The sequence below is a fragment of the Erpetoichthys calabaricus genome, chromosome 5 (assembly GCF_900747795.2).
Source record: "Erpetoichthys calabaricus chromosome 5, fErpCal1.3, whole genome shotgun sequence".
NCBI lineage: Eukaryota > Metazoa > Chordata > Cladistia > Polypteriformes > Polypteridae > Erpetoichthys > Erpetoichthys calabaricus.
The window spans coordinates 245,003,090-245,022,820 of NC_041398.2; the positions used below are offsets into that span (position 1 = coordinate 245,003,090).

Genomic DNA, 19,731 nt, shown 5'->3' on the forward strand with positions numbered 1-19,731 from the left:
GTCCAGATGGAGTATCGCCACGACTGCTGAAGGTCTGTGCGCTGGAGCTGGGGAGTCCTCTACAGTGCATTTTCAACCTGAGCCTGGAACAGGGGAGAGTCCCGAGGCTTTGGAAAACATCCTGCATCACCCCAGTCCCAACGGTATCACATCCTAGTGAGCTGAACGACTTCCGGCCTGTCGCTCTGACGTCACATGTAATGAAGACCATGGAGCAGCTGCTGCTTCACCACCTGAGGCCACAGGTATGCCACGCCCTCGACCCTCTGCAGTTCGCATACCAGGAGAAGGTGGGAGCGGAGGATGCCATCATCTACATGTTACACCAATTCCTCTCCCACTTGGAGAGAGGCAGTGGTGCTGTAAGAATTATGTTCCTAGACTTCTCCAGCGCCTTCAACACCATCCAACCTTTGCTCCTTAGGGACAAGCTGACAGAGATGGGAGTAGATTCATACCTAGTGGCATGGATCGTGGATCACCTTACAAACAGACCTCAGTATGTGCGTCTCGTGAACTGCAGGACTGACATTGTGGTCAGCAACACAGGAGCGCCGCAGGGGACTGTACTTTCTCTGGTCCTGTTCAGCCTATATACATCGGACTTCCAATACAACTCTGAGTCCTGGCACATGCAAAAGCTCGCTGACGATGCTGCTATCATGGGCTGCATCAGGAGTGGGCAGGAGGAGGAGTATAGGAAGCTCATCAAGGACTTTGTTAAATGGTGCAACTCAAACCACCTACACCTGAACACCAGCAAAACCAAGGAGCTGGTGGTGGATTTTAGGAGGACCAGGCCCCTCATGGACCCTGTGATCATAAGAGGTGACTGTATGCAGAGGGTAGAGACCTATAAATACCTGGGAGTGCAGCTGCATGATAAATTGGACTGGACTGGCAATACTGATTCTCTGTGCAAGAGAGGACAGAGCCGGCTATACTTCCTTAGAAGACTAGCGTCCTTCAACATCTGCAATAATAATGCTGCAGATGTTCTATCAGACGGTTGTGGCGAGTGCCCTCATCTACACGGTGGTGTGCTAGGGGAGGCAGCATTAAGAGGAGGGATGCCTCACGCCTGGCCTGGTGCTCTATTGTAGGCATGGAGCTGGACAGTCTGACATCCGTGGCAGAGCGACGGGCGCTGAGCAGACTCCTGTCAATCATGAAGAATCCACTGCATCCACTGAACAGGATCATCTCCAGACAGAGGAGCAGCTTCAGCGACAGACTGCTGTCACTGTCCTGCTCCACTGACAGACTGAGGAGATCGTTTCCCCCCCCCCACACTATGCGACTCTTCAATTCTACCCGGGGGGGTAAACGTTAACATTATTCAAAGTTATTGTCTGTTTTTATCTGCATTTTTATTACTCTTTAATTTAATATTGTTTTTTGTATCAGTATGCTGCTGCTGGAGTATGTGAATTTCCCTTGGGAATAATAAAGTATTTATCTATCTAAAATGAAAACAAATGCAGAAATTGCCCCTTCTGTAGCAAAAACAGTAAGAACAAGAAATAGATTAATAAAATATGCATCTCAAATTGTACAAACTGAAGAGAGATAGAAAACGTACCTTCACAAAGCTCATACGAATGGTGCACATTTTGGTGAGTTCATAGACTGCTTCAAAACCATGATTCACTGACTGAGCCAAAAGCTCTGCAAACTCCTGATTGTTGAAAATCTTCAAGCTGCAGCCACTTGGGATTTTGCATACTGTTGTGGGGTGGAAGCTATGGTGGTAATTGCAGTTTCGACTCTGCACAAAAATGCTGCTGTCACTAAGGCACTCGGCATATACTTCTCCCCCAACATAATAAAGATGGACTCCTAAAAAGAAATTAAAGCAAAAAATAAGAACCATCCTACTGAAAACAGTAGTCCTTGGCACAGCCTTTAAAACATTTAAAACAATACAGAGAAATGCTTTGTCAAAGTATGCATACAAATTAATAGTTTTGGCTTGTGCTGAATAAATAAATAAAATGTTTTTATTTATATAAATGTAAATAAAGTGCAACATACATAATGGATACTGCTGTATATGGGCATATGTAAAACTAAATTTCTGCTTTGAGCATCTTCACACAGGCACTGGCAAAACTGTTCCAACTCACCCACATTATGGAATACTAAAATATATATTGTATATAATGTATTCAGAAAGTTTTCAGACCCCTTCACTTTCTGCACACTTACACTGTGTTGTAGATTTAATCTTAAATGGCAAGTTTTTCCATTTTTCCCAGCAAACTAAAAAAACCCAAGACAAAGTGAAAGTGTTTTCAGAAAGGTTTGCATATTTATTAAAAATCGAAAACTGAAAATGCAACACACATAGGCATTTCAAATCCTGTGATGAGGCACTCCAGATCGTACTGGGGTGCATCCTGGTTGCTTTAGTTATTTCTGAGATGTGTTTAGAGCTTGACAGGAGTCCAGTTGTGGTAAACTGAATTGATAGGACATTGTTTAGAAAGGCACGTATATACCTGGGTATACTGTATAAAGGTCCCACAAATTACACTGCATGTTGGGACAAAAACAAAGCCATAAATTTCAAGGACCTCCATAATCAAACTGTGTTGAGGGATAGATCACGGCAAGAGGATAATGTCCTTTCTAAAGCGTTTGTATTCCCAGTGGCCACCAAAAACTGTAAAACTGGAAGAAGTTTAGAACCATTAGTATTCTTCTTAGAGTTGGCTGTAAATGGGTAAAAGGGGGCCTTGGTCAGGGAGGTGACCAAAATGCCCATGGTCACTCTAACAGAGCTTCAGAAGTCCTCCGCTGAGTTGGGAGAACCGGTTCGAAGGACAACAACATCAGAATCATTCTTAAGAGTAAAAGGTGTATGTCAGCCAGCTTGGAGTTTGCCAAATGGCAATTAAAAGAAGTGTTAGGAATAAGATTCTCTGGTCTAATAAGAGAAAAACTGAACTCTTGGGGTAAAGCTTCCAGCACTACATCTGGCAAAAACCAGGCACTGCTCATCACCTGCCTCACACTGGTGGTAGCGACATGCTATGGGGGCACTTCCCAGTCTCAGTGATAAGAAGACTAAATTCAGAACTGAGAGAAAGATGATTTTTTTCATAAATTTACAAATCTATTAATATACAAACATACAGGAACAAACAAAAAAGGGAACACAGTTTACCTGCAACTTCTGTTTAAGTTGGGGCATTTTCAGTCGGATGTTTTTAGAGGTCATTTGAGACAACATAACTGGGCTAACTGGTTTTATGAGAACATGGTTTTGTTTACCATGATGTTTAACTGGGTACACAGTACTTCAATATATTAATGTTACCATGCTGCATTAATATGGTTTCTTCATTTTCAGGTGATGGTTTATACTGAAATGTTACATTTTAAACCGATGAGGTTACAACTTAAAAGTTCTACATCTACATTTAAAGGCCCATAAAATTTCTTAAGAATGATATTCAGTATGCTGCCATCCCTGTATAGTATAAAACCAGAGAAGACTTCATTATACCAACATACTATGGTAAAACAGATTATTTGTTGCTGCAAGTGTACGTGATATGTTAAGTTTTATACACTTTGAGGTTTCACTGAAAAAGTGAATGATTGATAATCATGGATTTAAATTAGCTGGCTGTTATTATTCAAAAATAGTCTAAGCTTTCACCTATCAAACGCTAAAAAAAAAAAACTGCAAAAAGTCTATGCCACATATGTCAGCAAACGTGAAGTGTACATTTCTTAAATGAAAACCCAAGCCAGATGTTTCAACTCTAACTTTTTCTCTTGCAAACCCCAGCCAAGCTCAAACCCACCACAAGAAAATAAACTACTTTAACATTGCTGCCCATTTCCTTCACTCACTTTAACTCTGCATTATTAAGTATTACTCTTAATTTGTTTTAAGAAAATAGCAATGTAAGTTACCTTGTCTCGCACAAACTTTTCCGTAATGGAAAAAATCTGAATCCAATCCTCTTTTTGAGTAGGATGGAAAAGAAATGTTAATTGACACCAATTAATTTGGCAGCAGCTGCTTTTTTTTTTTTTTTTTTTTTTATAATTTAGTAGACAAAAAATCTTGCAAAACATGAAAAGACCAATAACATACTCCTCAGACATTAAATGAAACAATATTTAATGTTAACATAGTCTGAATGCTAGAAAAGTCTCCCTAAATTAATGAGACAGCCTGTCTGTCTAAATACCATGATAGACAGAGGTGTCTGTTACAAATTCTCAGTTAATAAACCTCATTCATACATCATATTTTAAACATTTTCTTCCGAAAAGTTATTCATTTTTTCATTAACCACTTATAGCCTAAAATTAAACCTAATAGTAAATATACAGATTCCAAAAATGGCATAACATTAACACTCGCATACTGTAAGACAACCTTTATGAAACAGACAAAATCTATACAGTGCACAAAGTACTATGGCAAACCCTTGCTTACCTTTGCCAATGTGCCGCCTGGTGTTCTCAATGGTAGAGTTTCGGTTCACATTGGACAGCAGCCCAAGACAAAATCTGTTTCTGTTATTTGAAGGATCAGTGAAGCCATCCACCAACACACTTGTGGAGGATGCCTGGAAGGCTTCTCCCACGCGGTTATTGAGCTCATAGTAGACAATGGAACACCAGTACTTTGGCTCTTCGTATGCCACTGGCTGAACATCTGCAGAGGAAGTAAGATGTTGGATTTAGAAAGTGCTTCTGTTAAGGCCTGCAAGTTCTAAAAGAGCCATTCTTAAGCACATTAATCATTTTATTTGCCTCATACACAGTGAGGAGGATGGAGAGCAGATTATAGGGATGCATTTAATTTAAACAATACACTTTTTATGTAAAAGAATGAAGCTACAGACTCTGAGCTGAATGAGAAATGCTTCTAGGATGATCGATTGGGGTTTCTATCAAGCAAGAAACACTTGTAATGAAATATGTCTTGGACCTTGGCTAAACACTCATTCTCTCTCTCACACACACACACACACTAATTTTGTTGCTAGCTTTGCTCTGGAGGCAAGTATAAATCAATCACAGTCAACTTCTATTTGTTGCTGTGTCCACGACTTTCACTTCTAATGTCAGCCTTCCTACCAAGTCATTTCATAAGCCACAGCAGAGCCATCAGTATATACACATTTACCTTTACTTCTAAATCACTGCTAAACTACAGCAGTATTATGAAAAGTACAAAAAAAAATGTATCTTCAGACAGAATAAATTAGAAGGACAGTCTTTCTAAACAGCAAACCAAAGTTGACTGTGGCAAAGCTCTTTTCCACAAGTTCTCCCACCCAGGGTGCAATTGTGCACTGTGAAAACACAAAGCATTTCAAAATGGACAGAACAGCATTGATTAAAAATGCTGTAAAGCAAGTTTATTATTAGTTTTCCCAAAATACTACTGTCAAGTTAAAGACTTTTGAAAAATACACAGACAATAATAATTAATGAACACTCATTTTAAAGTGTGACAAACACATTCTCTCAAATGTTCAAAATAGCTATCTTAATTCTGTTTAAAGGAAAACTACATAGGTTAGTATATGAATGTTGATAAGTGAAAAAAAAAAAAAAAGTTTACTACTGTCAAGTCTCTTAAGCATCTCCTGAAAATAAAGCAGAAAGAACACTAAACATGCCAGCTTGACATCAGAGGGAGATTTAAAGAAAGCCTCCACCTAAAAATATTTATAGATGTCACATACCCTATGTAGTCAGTAGTGTTGGCCAAGAAAACAAAATGTAAATCTCACAATTTCATGCGTAATGGTAATTAAAAAAAAAAAAAAAAAATTCTGATTGAATGCATCTCTGGGGACCAGCATTGGAGAACAGCAACAATTTCAAAACATCCATGAAAAAAAATCTCACGGTACCTGTTATTGCATAGGCCACACATCAAGTCATTCAGACATACACATTATGAACACAAACGGTATTTAAGAAAAAAAAATATTACATAATAAATCACTTCCAGAAACCTCCTTTGTGAACTAAAGCAGAACATGCTGAAACGTCGCCAAGCATTTCAACTGATGACCCACTTCCCTCACTTTTTCACTGCTCACAAGTCAGGCCCAGTAACGGCTTATTCATTGGGTAGCATTGCATTTGACAACTTAACAATAGTGCAAAGATCACTGAGAGACTATACCACTCAAAATTAAAAGTTAATAATAATTCTTTACATTTATATAGCGCTTTTCTCACTAATAAAAAGCGATCGTAATGCAGGTTAAAATATTGTCAACAATAGAATATGCTTCACACTTGTTACATATCTGAGATGCTTCAATGAGCTGAAAGTCAATTCAATGTGCAGTTTCACAGACTCCCACTAAATAATCCCAAGGGTCTCCAGTTGTGGATATGAACATAAAACTAATGATGGGAGGCAAGTATAAATTCAAAACCTCATTCAAGCCTAGGGCCAATCCACTTTTTTGGTTCAAAACCATGTTTTTCCATAAGCCATTTATTTATTAATACTTTAGCAATAAAGAGTTTTTAGGTATAGTGAGTATACAACTTAGTGACTTTACATGAGGATTATGCAACAGGAGTAACATGAAATTTCTTTATGGACGATTTTAATATTGTCTGTTGTTGTCCTGCATTGATCACCTGAGAACAAGAGATAACAAATATTTCTTGTCCATCACTACAAACTACATGGGGGTCAGTAACAAAAAAACAAAAAAAAAAACAAAAAAAAACTGGATGGAGTACTGCTTTATACACACTCAGGATGACCTGAAATCAAGCACTGCCCAAACAAATCAATCCATTGCTGAAGAATGCCTTTAACTGGGAAAAAGTAAGAAAACAGATGAATTAGCACCAAGAAAACAATAGAAATATTTAAGAAATCAGATCAATCTGCTCATGAGTCATCCCACTGCATTAAAAATCTTTATAGTCCCATTTGCGGATATGATTTGGCTTCTCACAGTAATAACTGGAAGTTTTGTCAAATTTCACATTACTTTATCAGAGGATTGCATAAAAAATGCTATTAACTGCAGTTATTAGAATTTGCAATAGTCAAAAACCTTAACTCAAGTCTTCACTGATTCTAAATCTTGCACACAGGAAAGTGCAAGTGAAAAGTTACTTGTCACTAACTTGCTTAATGCCCTAAAACTGACAAATTTATTTTTTAAGGGAAGGGGAATGCACACAACACAATGATTACAACATATGCATCTCCTGCTTGTCTCTGCATTCTTTAACACAAAAAAGCAATGTATCAAGTTACTTGTATTTTAATGGTGCAAGAAAAATATTTAATTATGGTGGAATCATACAAAAATGCTAACTAAAAGGGACACAGTAATGATCATCCGAATGAAACAAATGCTGGAGTAGGACAAAAACAATCATTGTCAGCAGAGAAAAACTAGTTAATTTTTAGGTGGTGGGCATGGCGCAGTGGTTAGTCTTCCTGTTACTAAGCAGATTTTTATTAAAGACCTTGTAATGATTGAATATTCTTCTGAAGTATGCCTGTTTTCTCCCATAAGTGAAAGAGTTAAGTGGAAGAATAACTGGGAGCTGCAAACTGGCTTGTGAAAGTGTGTAGGTGTACAGGGATGAGCTGGCATCCTGTTTTGGGTCAGTACTTGCCTTGCATCTGAAACTGTACACTCTGGGTCTGGAGCACTAATGGAAAAGAAGAGGACAGACATTTCCTTGATAAAAAAAAATATTTTAAGGCTAAGTAATTGGTTTGTATTAACAATACGTATTTTTTTTTTAAAAAACAGTGAACATCAGGATGTTTGTGATTCTGCTTAAAAGAAAAAAATTCTAACAGGGAAAAGAGGAATTAAGAATTGAGTAGGAGGACAACTTTTCTTTCAAAGTCTTAATGACTATTCCTCTTTAAATTGTATGAAGTCAAGGCCGTAGCACTGCCCACTCCATTAGATGTTATGCCAGCTGGCCCATCTAGCTCTATGAATCATGTTTCTTTCACTTGGATCACTTCAAAACTTCCTTTTCAAGTGCAGTTGTGGTGGAGAGCAGGTACTTTGTTCCCCCATTCCCAGAAATCACCCAACAAAGCAGGATGCATATTGTTAAATGAAATCTCAGAAGGCACCTGCCAGTTAACACTTTAACAGCACACACAGCTGCAAAAAATACGAATAAAAATTTCACATATTTTTCTAATAAGGGAAACTTGTATTGTAGGCAAACACTTGTAAGATGTACTTTATTCCTAAATGTAAATTTCAAGTAAAATATATATATATCAGTTACCAGATTCAAAATATTTCTCTACTATTGAGATATCACTTGCCACAAATGTGCTTCTAAAAGATTTTATAAAATATCACACCCAAAACAAAAAAAAAAATTATATCGAGGGATGTTACCGAGTAAAAAATCAGTAAACTCTTATACTGCTTTGCACTAACAACCATGAGACTAAACTGACAGGGGCAGCATAATTATGAACAGCACCAAAACCATTAGCAGCATAAGGAAACAAAATGCAATGATCAATATTCGTAAGAGTAAGCAGAAAAATTGCAAGTTCAGCTGTGTATGCAAACTGAAAAACTTGACAGTGAAATATGCGCTCAAAGAAAAGGACTAGCCTTGTCAGTGAAACGGAACCATTCGCCCCTCTGAAACAGTATTGGGGGGGGGGTTACAGATCATTGTGGCATTATTATAATTACAATTTCAATACATGTGTGTAATTACTATTTTACAAAACCTTTCTTTGTATAAGAATATTTACCTACAACTGCCTAAGCACAACATTCTTATGATTCTGGTTCTGGGTCTTTTTAAGTATTTCTATCTAGCCTTCAAGGTGTTGGTATTAGTATGTGTTATATCCTTTACGTTTTTTTCCTTTTTAATGAGAATTTTAATTTTATCATCACTTTCTACATTTGATGTTCGTTTTAACAATGCTAATTTTCACTGCCATTTTCTTTATCTTTAGGTGATGTCACTTTGGCACTTATCACGCGACACTGACCACAGCTATCACCAACATCATTGCATCTTCCCAAATGTTTATTTATCTGTGGATACAACTTTGTTGAAAGAACCTTCTTCATTAACTTAGCTTCTGAACAAGTGTATCTGTTTTATTTTGGGTTTCTGACTTTGGTTTCTGTTTAAGAGTTTTCCTTTAAATTCTTGCATCATAACCTGACACTCTGATTTCATGCCTTGCCGGTTTTGACCTTGTTCTCATCTTACCATTTCTTGATTCTGTCCTTGCTAATCATCTCCTGTTCTTGTAGCCGTTCCTTCACTGAGAACAATCCTTACAAATATCCTTAACATGTATATTGTTACAGTTTGTCAGCACCAATACCATATAAAGTTACATTTTTTCAACATTTGCTCATAATCAGAAAACATAATGCTTCATGGAGTTCAAAAAGAAAAAATAAAGCTTGTTCAGCTAGAGCTTTTTGCTTACCAGATATTTAACTATTATTCAATGTGAAAGGCTCCTAGAACAGGGTTGGGGCCATTCATGAACTGGACTGTGATGCATGGTAAATTCTAATTCACTTCCTGGAATTGGAGTTAGAATTGAAAGCAGCAGATGTTAAATTGAATTGGAATGTCAGGAAATAGAATTGAATTCAAATAAATTCCACTTTCTAAGATAATTTGACCTGATTTGCTACATAATCTACAGTACATTAAATATTATGAATTACATGAATCACAAACAAAAGAAATGCAAGAGTAATGTATGTTTTATACATTATGCCTGTTAATTTCACAAATCAATTTATTTTGTATTTATAACAGTATGAAATTAAATAGTTTCATTTGCTTGTGTCACTCTAAACTAGATAAAAACAATGCTTTCAAGAATTCTATGCAAGATGAAGGTTCAAGACCTAAGAGTATAAATGAAAGCCAATTAGGGCATATGTTGAATGGGTGAGACTGGAAATTCTTTCAGATTGTTTGGAAAGATTTTGATCGACTTTGGACTGCCTTTTGGGTATGATCTTGGACTGTTTTAAGGATCTGATTTGTGTATGAACTTTGATGTTCTCTTTATCCACCCATGCAATCCAAAGACATTCTAACAAAGAAAGTCCTTTCACTTAGTTTCACCAAAAGTAGCTACTGCAAAGGATTGCTCTTCACCACCATAGAAGAGAACAAACCTTTTTGTACTTATGGATAAGCAAGTCCCATCCACATCTACAGAGTTATCAGAATCAGAGGAAGTACCAAGTTACCAAAACCTACCTTGCCATACTGAGGAGTCTGATCCTCCCCTATACACGAAGGAAAACCAGAACAAGTTCCCCTATTTGGCTCAAATTACATGTCAGTATCTAGCTATGCCTGCCTCATCCGCTCATATGGAATGTGTTTTCAGTATTGCTGGCAAGATATTTAGGTATGAGAGATGCAATCTTAGTGATCACAAATTTCAGGAAATGATGATTTTTCGATGCAATACATTTTGCGATGCAATACAAAGTGAATATACTGCATGTGAATAAAATACACAAAGGAACATGAATCATTTTGTGGTTTGAGACATATGTGGTAGAATTTATCACACTGAACTGGTACTCATATACTGGTAGTAACAGTATATTCAGATATTTATGGCTAGTGTCACTTATTTATCAACTGTTAATGTATTGTTCTCGGTTATATTTACTTAACATTTCATCAACTATTTTTCAGACATTACTTGGTATTTGTAAGGCACCATAAATAAAGTTCAAATGTATGTCCCTACGTGTAATCCCAAATAAATGCTCAGAAACCGCAAAAAAAATGGAATTCGGCAGAATTTCACTACATTGAATTCAATTCCACTTCAGTGTCCTGTAGTTCTTGAATTTGAATTCAATTTCCTTGTTTGAATTGGAATTGTTAAGGCCATTCCATAAGTGACCATTTCCCTGTCCTAGAAGTAGTTGGCGAAAAGGTTGTTGAATTGATAAGAGAACTTGACTACAAAAATTACTGGACAGGCAGGGTGCAGGGAAGGGAAACTACATTTTTAAAGTGGTGTGGGTTTTTACAGGTTTACAGGGTCATTATTGTCAAATGTACAGAATACAGTGGTATTCTTACTTGCAAGTGCTAAACATCGTGTAACGTTTTTTCCTCTCTTCAATGCCACGATTAGCAAGTGTAACAACCTTACCTGAAAACTTCTGTCTTCTTGAAAAAATCTCAAAACAGTTTACAGCACTATCTACTAATGCATACAAAGGGAGAGTTTTTTTTTTTTTTTTGGTTTCATATTGGTAACATGTCCTCTTCAAATGCAAACCACACTACACACAAAGCATCTTCTGCATTACCCACTCTAATCATGTTAAATGACATGGAGCAGTGCTTAATGATCATGACTGAAAGCAGACAATCAGTGGGCATAGCAATCGAGTTACAAAGAGAAACCATGTTTTTAAAGTTGGGGGTGAGAGTAAAACAAAGAACAAACCACCCAAATGAATTAGTACTTTATTGCCATGAGCGAAAATGTGATTTTAAATACCAGAGACACAAACGAAATCTACTTTATTTACCTGGTCTGTTGCTAATGTCTAGTGGTAGGGGGGGAGCCATTAAGTTGGTATCCATTGGCTGAGTCCCATCCTGAGTCATCTGATCCTCAGGAGGCATATAAGCAGGAGGAGGAGTTTCGGCTGAGGAAAAGAAAAAAGTAAAAATTACAAATCTGCCAATCTAATATACCTTTATAAAGCACACAGAAGGCAGTTATGATTCAGTGATCTATCACACTTAAAATTCAAGATATACAAACATCTAATCATGACACTAGGATAGGCAGGAGAAAGATGTTTTAACATTGAAATTATAAAATTACCTTAAACCCAAAGCAGTATAGCATGCGGAAATTAAGATAAACTGACTGTTTTTGTAACAAACACTATGTGGGACTACAGAAACTAAGACCAAGATGGATAGATTAGAAACAAATGCACTTAAAAATTGTGAGAAAAGCAGTAATCACTTTATCTTGAGCGCAAGCTTCTCACTTAAGCCTTAAAGCTGCTTGGAAATTAGGTTCGGCTAACAGAGCCATGTAACTTACTGTCATGCGGAAAAAAAAGGGGCCAGAAACTGGAGGAAAAATGTCAGGGGAGAAAAACACAGTATAAACACAGCTTGAAACTGATAGAACCTATCTAAAAGTAGCTCTGCTATCATGTGAGAACTACATCCTTAAATAATATAGTAGATTATCATTGTACTTTTTTTTTGGCTTTGTAGAATTTCTCTCCCTCTCTCTTTTACAAGACATTTGGGAATCTATCCTTGGGAGGGGATATGGTGGGGCAGCAGAAGAGTCACTGCCGCAGCAGCTGGAAGCTGCTTTGATGTGGAGTAATAGGACTGTTCAGAGTACTGCATCTGATAAGCTAGTCTAAAGTACTTAAAGCACCACAAAGCACATTTATTTAAAAACACTGTTGCAGATATTAAAGGAAATAAATTCTGCTTTGGAAAGGCAAAGAATATTATAAAAGGCCTTAAGAATCTTATACACTCACTCCTCTCCATCTTCTGCTTTGGCTACTTAACAGCCGCCCTAACCTAAAAACTGCAGGAGTGTATTTGAAGTACATTTCTTAAATCTAACATCTGGTGCTGTCTTCCAGAGACTAGTGACCACAGCAATATGAAAATAATGGATAATAAATACAAGGTTGTTAAGAATGTCAATGCTGTGTTCATAGCAGTAGCGTGTACCAAACGTTCGGAGCAGACAAAAGTAGAAGCTTTCTTGACAAGAGTTAAGATTTACTGGAACAAGTAGCACTAGGCCTGGTACCAGAATATTCTAAACTAGCAACATTTATGAGTATGTGATGCACCTATCTTGATGACACAATAATGCTGTAACTAAGCTATGAGTACATAAAGTGTGGGAAAAGGGACAGTATATATGAACATGTACACGTGTGGGTATGCACTTCAGAACAGGTCCATCCACCTGATTTTAAGCATATTCAGGTCCAGCCAGTACTTAGAAGGGAGAACAACCAGGAATAGGTGAGGGAGAGGCCTGCAGGGGTCTCTTACCCTTTAGTCTGAACATGGATTGTGGTATAGCGGGTCCACGGCTTCCGAAAAAAAAGGTCATTTTTCAATCGGTATAGCCACGCTGTTCTCCGTGGGCGTGACTGCACGACCGCAGGGAGTTAATGAGGTGATCACAGCGAGTCACACCTGCACGTGTTGGTACGGTCATTCTTGTTTGCCGCATTGGCTCCCTGCGGTATGTAATTAAGGCGCTGCACCCACGGAGGCACCCGTAGGTGTGTATATATAGACGGAGGTATACGAGAGGAGGGGGATATAAATCGAAGAAATCGTGGAGGAGGAAAAAGAAAGGTTGATGGAGAGAGAAAAGCATATGCGGTAAAAGTTCGGAAAACAGCAGTCAGGTGGTGATGATTCAGACACCTGGAAGGTGGAGACGCCATGAGCTGGGGCCCTGCGAAGGAGCGTTATGCTGATGCGCTCTGGGGGCTGGTTCGCCCCACTGAATGTATGCCTGAGTGGGGTGAGCAGGAGAGGTGCCTTCCCAAAGGATCCGAGGAGCGACTGCGGGTGCGCGAAGGATCGAGGGAGGAGAGTTGACCTTGCCGGTCTGGCAGTGACATCTTGATAGGGGGCCAAGACGAAGGTTAACTGAAGGAGCTCGTGGTTGCTGGTTCTCCGTGGAGCAGAAGGTGCAATGGGAGGAGGGCTGGAGAGTAAGGAGAGACTGCGTTTTAACTACTGCATATATTAACCACGGAACCATTATTTTACGGATTTATGGAACTTTGGACACGGCAGTATTGCACTTTGATATGATTGATTTAATAAAAGCACGTTTTCACTATTGGAAATATCCCCTGGCTTCATGTGAGATTTGTCCCCATTTGTCAGCTCAACTCGGTGACATTACTGACGGTGTTGGGATCAGGGTTCCCATAAGGATGTTGGGAGTCTGAAGAGAACACGCATCGTCAATGCAGTGACAGGGGCAATGTGTTGTAAAAATGGCGCCATCCATCAGATTTTCACAAATCAAATGAATTTCCCCTTGGGATTAATAAAGTATCTATCTATCTATCTATCTAGAAGTAAAATTGAAGTCCTGACTTTCTGTAGTCAGGAAGAATCCCTGGGCATTCTTCATTAAAGTGTAGGGTTTATCCTGATGTCCTGGATAAATTGCCCACCATGGCATAGTCATTCTGGCCCCTTAATCATCCCCTGTCTGTAATTGGCCAACTGTCTCTCACCACTTCACCATCTAACCGCCAATGTGTAGTGAGTGTACTGGAGCAAAAATAGCTGCTGTCACATCATCCAGGTAGATGCTGCACACTGGTGATGGTTGAAGTGGCTCCCCACTCATTATGTAATGTGCTCTGAGTAATAAGGAAAGTTCTACATAAATGTAAAGAGTTATTACATATAGTATTTTTATTACTTAGTTCTTTTCCTTTTATTTTCTGTGCATACTTGAATTCATTTTGGACACGGCAAAAGAACGTGCATTCTCTTATGGAGTAGGCCACTCTAGAGTGACTGAAGAGACTTCCGGTATATTTAAAATCAGGCCCAGGAAAATAGGTAGGGGGGAAAAAAAAAAAAAAACCCAAAGGAGGAGGACAGCAATCCAGCAGTCATCCCAAGGGATTTCATGGCTACAAGTGGGGCCTGCTGAAAGAAAAGTAGCAACCAAATGGAAAAATCCAAGAGACATAAAAGCTGAAGGCACGTTCTGATATCTGACCAGCAGGGGACAGCTTTGCAGAGCCCTGTGCATTGTGGAGGAGAGCCTTAGAAAGCGAATCACCTTGGGTGAGCTCCCTCTTTTCCATTTGTACATTTCATAAAAACATTGTACGACTAGTGTTTGATTGTGAAATTTTCAGTAGATGCACCATTGGCAGCCATAACAGCCTTGAGCCTGTGTGCACAGGTCTCTCGCTACTAGCTTTGCACATCTAGACACTAATTTGTCCTCAATTTTTCTTTGCAAAACTGTTCAGGCTCCATCGGGATGCATGAGGATTGACAGTGAGCCACCTTTGTCAAGTCCAGCCAAAAATTCTCAACTGAATTGAGATCTGGATTCTGCCTTGGCCACTTCTGGATATTAACACAATTGTTTTGAAGTCATAACCATATAGTTCTGCTACAAAGCCTCGGGTTATTGTTTTGCTAGAAAACTATTTTCTGAAGGTGCAAGTTTCTCTGCTGTATTTATTTTACCCTCACAAGGCTTCCAGGGTCTGCTACAGAGAAGAAGTACAGAATGGCATTCTGCTATCACCATGCGTCAAGCTGGGAATGGTGTGTTTTTGATCATTTGCAGTGTTCAAACTTTCCTGATAACCAGAAAGCTCAATTTTGTTTTCATGAGACCACAGAACCTTCTTCCAGCTGACTTCAGTCTCTCCAGTGCCTTCTGGCAAACTGCAGCCAACATGTTCTGTGTGTTTTTTTTCTCTTTTCCAATCTACCATAAAGCTGCATCTGGTGAAGCACCGTGGTACAGTTATTGTTTGCACAGTCTCTCCAATCTCAGCCACTGCACTTTGTGACTACTTTAGAATTCTCAGAGGTCTCTTAGTGGCCTCCTTCACTCATTTTTTAAATTTTATGGATGACCTGCTCTAGGCAAAGGTACAGCTGTGCCATACGTATTCCATTTCTTCATGACTGGTATTCAGTGACTTGGATATTTTCCTGTCTCTATAATCCAACTTGTGCTTTTCAGGAAGTTAGATGCCGGAAGTATTCTTTATAAGTCTCCATCGTGTATGTATGTCAGGCCACCATACCGAGGAACAACAAACTGGACCTTCTAAATACAAGAGCATTTCGACTAAAATCAGCTGAAACTCCAGACAGGTGATCACCACTGAACTAATTCTGTGACTTCTTAAAAAAAAAAAAAAAAATCTTTGTAGGCTGCATAATTATACAGTATAATCAACTATTTTGTATTGATTATGTGTAATTAATTTTGACCACTTTGCAGAAGCTGGTTTTTACTTTGACATTAAAGGATTTTTCTGTAATCAGTGTCAAAAAAAAAAAGCAAAATTGAATTAATTGTGATTAAAAATTGTATAACAACATGTGAAAACTTGCAAGGGAATGAAAATTTTTTATTTACAGGTATTGCAGACACCAAAGAAAAAGCCTGGTGTTACCTTAGAGCTTGGAAAATTGCATGAATGAGCATTTTCTTGGGCAGCAGGTGACTCATCACCACTACAGATGGCTATTAACCAAATATGTAGAATGGGTCATAGTGTATCCAACAGGGCCAAAGAAACACACAGTGGCTGTAATATAGACTGTACTCTGCTAAATTTCCAAGACACCAAGCAAAATCAAGTAGAAGCCACTGTAAAAATACACACCGAACTACATCCATTGTAATGAAAAAAAAAAAAAAATCAACCTGTTCAGTTCCCGATATATCTACACAGACAAAAAGAGAGACATGCTGGTAACTTCAGCAACTTTTTCAGGGCAATAATATGAAAAATCTACTCTTTATATTGTTTTATCAAAATCTACAACTTTTCTACATACAGTACTTGATTATAAAAGTACTTTAAAAATAAGCAATAGATTCAAGATCCCATTGCAATACCTGGTTTAAATTGCTTTCTTTGATCTAAATCTGCCAAACAGAAGAACTTATAATTAGGCAACCAAATTAAAACCAGGCAAGAAAAAAATTAAGTAAATGGTACAAGTGAGTTGAAAAATGCATGAATAGATGGAAAACTCCTACGTGAAATGCAAAACCTAGAGGCAATTATAAAGTGTTAGTATGAAATGGGGACAAAATGACCCACTGAGATAGTAAGCAACACTACAACAGATTTAGGTTACCCAAGGTGAAACATTTTTGGAGCTCTTAGAGGCAGATTAAACAAAGTTTGTGCTTAGAATATTTAGTTTGAGCTTGCGGCTGTATCATTGACAGCAACTACATAAACATTATTAGGAACTTTTAACTAAAAACAAAATTACTAAAGACTCATTGGTAAACATGAAAGCTAAACTTTTCTGCTCATATCAGAAATATCTAAGACATGTAACCTCCCTGCATTCAAAGCTACACTGATTCATGACCTAAAGTAAACATAAGCAGATCAACACACACACACACACACACACAGGAAAGATACAACATCTCAGTATGTTTCATTTGCTAATTCATACCTAGTAGTATGTTACTCATTAGCAGATTACCTGGAATTTGGAATGGGCTTCCTGGGTCAGAGCTGGTTGGAGAATGTGGGAAGGTACTGCTGCTTCCACCACCTGGAGAGCTGGGGTAGCTGTTGTTAGGTGAATGGGGAAACGGATGGCTGTTGACCTGAGGGAAAGAATCTGGGAAAGAATCTGGGAAGGTTGCATTGTGTGGCATGTGTGGCTCATTCTGTCCCAGGTTTCGGAACTGTGCCAGGAGACTGTGCTGGGGATTAAACTCACTGTGCCGAGGAACTAGGACAGGAGGGAGCACTGAAGAGGAAAAGAAAAAAAAGAAAAGAAAAAAGTTAACTCCCTAACTCCTGAGCTTCATCAATAGAATATTACAATACATAATATCAAAAAAATATACATTTTCTTTGAGATTCAAGGTAAACATTTCAAAATAGATTATACATATATATATATACACAGTGTTAAAACAAGAATTAAGTATATTCTGTGTGAAATAAATGAAATGGCACCCTTCAACTGCCACACTTTCACAGTTCTTTCTAGAAAACATACAAAAAACATCTTGTTGGGATATCAACTGCTAAAAAACAAATATGGGCATTTCAAAATGTATCACATTTGATAGAATTACCATAAGTATCAAGGTACATTAAACACAGGTTAAGAGGTTACTATCCATTATGTGAAGACTTACAAGAGATAATCTTGGTGTTAATGATATTGAAGACTGGTTGGGATTGATGGGGTTTTCAAGTGGGCATGTCCCTTCCTTGACGTTTTGTAAGTTATCACACTAGGATCTCTGCAGGGTTCAAATAGGACGTCTGGCGTCCCAGCATCTCTTCCAGCGTCTGCCAATCTTCAGATTCCCTATTTTGGAGCCCAACTGAGGTCATGCGTCTTTAATCAAAACGACTGGTTGCTCCTTTCTGCCACATCTGAGACAGATTGATAGTTTGTTTTAAGGCCTGGCTGGCCTCGGATGGTGAGATCGTTGAGCAGCCAGGTGATCGAGGGTAACACAAAACCTTCGCATCCCATAAAGCATCTGTACTGTCATGATTACTCTATAAGATCTGTGGCTCGCTTAACTGTACACTTGGTACAGAAATGCATTTTCATGTGTAGAAGTAAAGTTTAGGCCATATCCTGCCAGACGGACAAATAGTGAAACTCTCTGAACTTTGATAGAAAATCCCACACTTTGCAGGTGAAAAAGCATAGCTTGGTCTCTAATTATGAGGTGTTCATCTCAACTGTCTTGAGCTACAAAGAATACAACACTAAGGAGATTTTACTTGCTGGAAACCTAAACGGAAATAAATCAATCTTCCCCTGTGCCGCGCATTTCTTTAGTAAATACATGTCTGTCAGTTTTAATTAGTTTCTTCTTTTAACTTATTATGCCTTTGAGGTTTCCAATAAGCACTCTGATGGTGCAATAGGATTTAAAACATCAGGCCTTGGATTATCAAAATTTCATTCCCTATAAGCCTAAATGCACAACATTAAGCCAGCTGTGGAGTATTAAGATATCACCTTAAATGGTAACACTTGCGTGGGAACCAAAATGGCAATTATTTTCTACAGACAAATATTCTACCACTTGTGCGTAAATGTCTAATGTAGCTCAGGATGGAAAATTAATGCACCAGACAGTGCATTCGTATGAAAATGCAAATACACACATTGAATGGATGCTTCTCACACTAACAAGCGCTGAAATTACACCAACATGACATAAAATACATTATAAAAACATGGAAAAACCTCAGCAGTATACAAAGTATGAACTAATAATACAAAATTCTGTACTTTAGAAACAATCAAATACAAGTAGAGTTTCAAACATTAAGTTTTAACATTAAGTTCCCAGTTTGTGGTGTTTTTTCTGCCTTAGCCAATGCTAACATTTCACTTTCATATTCAATATTTACCAAACTGCAACAAAGGAATCATGTCTTTGGAGGAAGGAGACTTATCTCTCTATTAAGCTGCATAAAAAGGGCAGAGAAAGGCAATTATCAATTATTCTATTTGATCTGATACCACTAAATATTCAGTCACGTTTTAGTGGAGATACATAACACTTTGGATTTGTCCATCTACAATCACTTTTTTTTTTTTTTTTTTTAAACTTTGGCTTCAATCTTGAAATACATGAAATGAGGCCAAAGTTTAAACCTATAGTTGTTTTGGAACATCTGGACTACAAGAAGTCATCATTCATTTTCCACCGCATATCCAAAGCTGGGTCGTGGCAGCAACAGTCTTATCAGTGAGGCACATACCTCCTTTTCCCCAGCCACACTTGTCATCTCTTACTGTGGGATCCCAAGGCGTTCTCAGGCCATCTGGGAAATAAAATCCATCAAGTAAGCTCATTTCGGCCACTTGTACTCACAATCTCATTCTCAAAGCTCATTACCATAGGCGAGGGTGAGGATGTAGATCGACTGGTAAATCTGCAGG

General features: G+C 38.2%; 1 protein-coding gene across 2 annotated transcripts in view; it reads right to left on the bottom strand.

The window, feature by feature from the left end:
- Window positions 1–19,731, bottom strand: part of smad1 (SMAD family member 1) — a 121,216-nt gene that overhangs the window by 16,397 nt on the left and 85,088 nt on the right. For both annotated transcript variants that reach the window (XM_028802726.2, XM_028802727.2), the window contains 4 exons: window positions 17,284–17,556; window positions 11,565–11,684; window positions 4,460–4,681; window positions 1,583–1,839 (listed from right to left, as the gene is read on the bottom strand). In XM_028802726.2, the coding sequence (XP_028658559.1) occupies window positions 1,583–1,839; window positions 4,460–4,681; window positions 11,565–11,684; window positions 17,284–17,556 (872 nt within the window). The remainder of the gene's footprint in view (window positions 1–1,582; window positions 1,840–4,459; window positions 4,682–11,564; window positions 11,685–17,283; window positions 17,557–19,731) is intronic.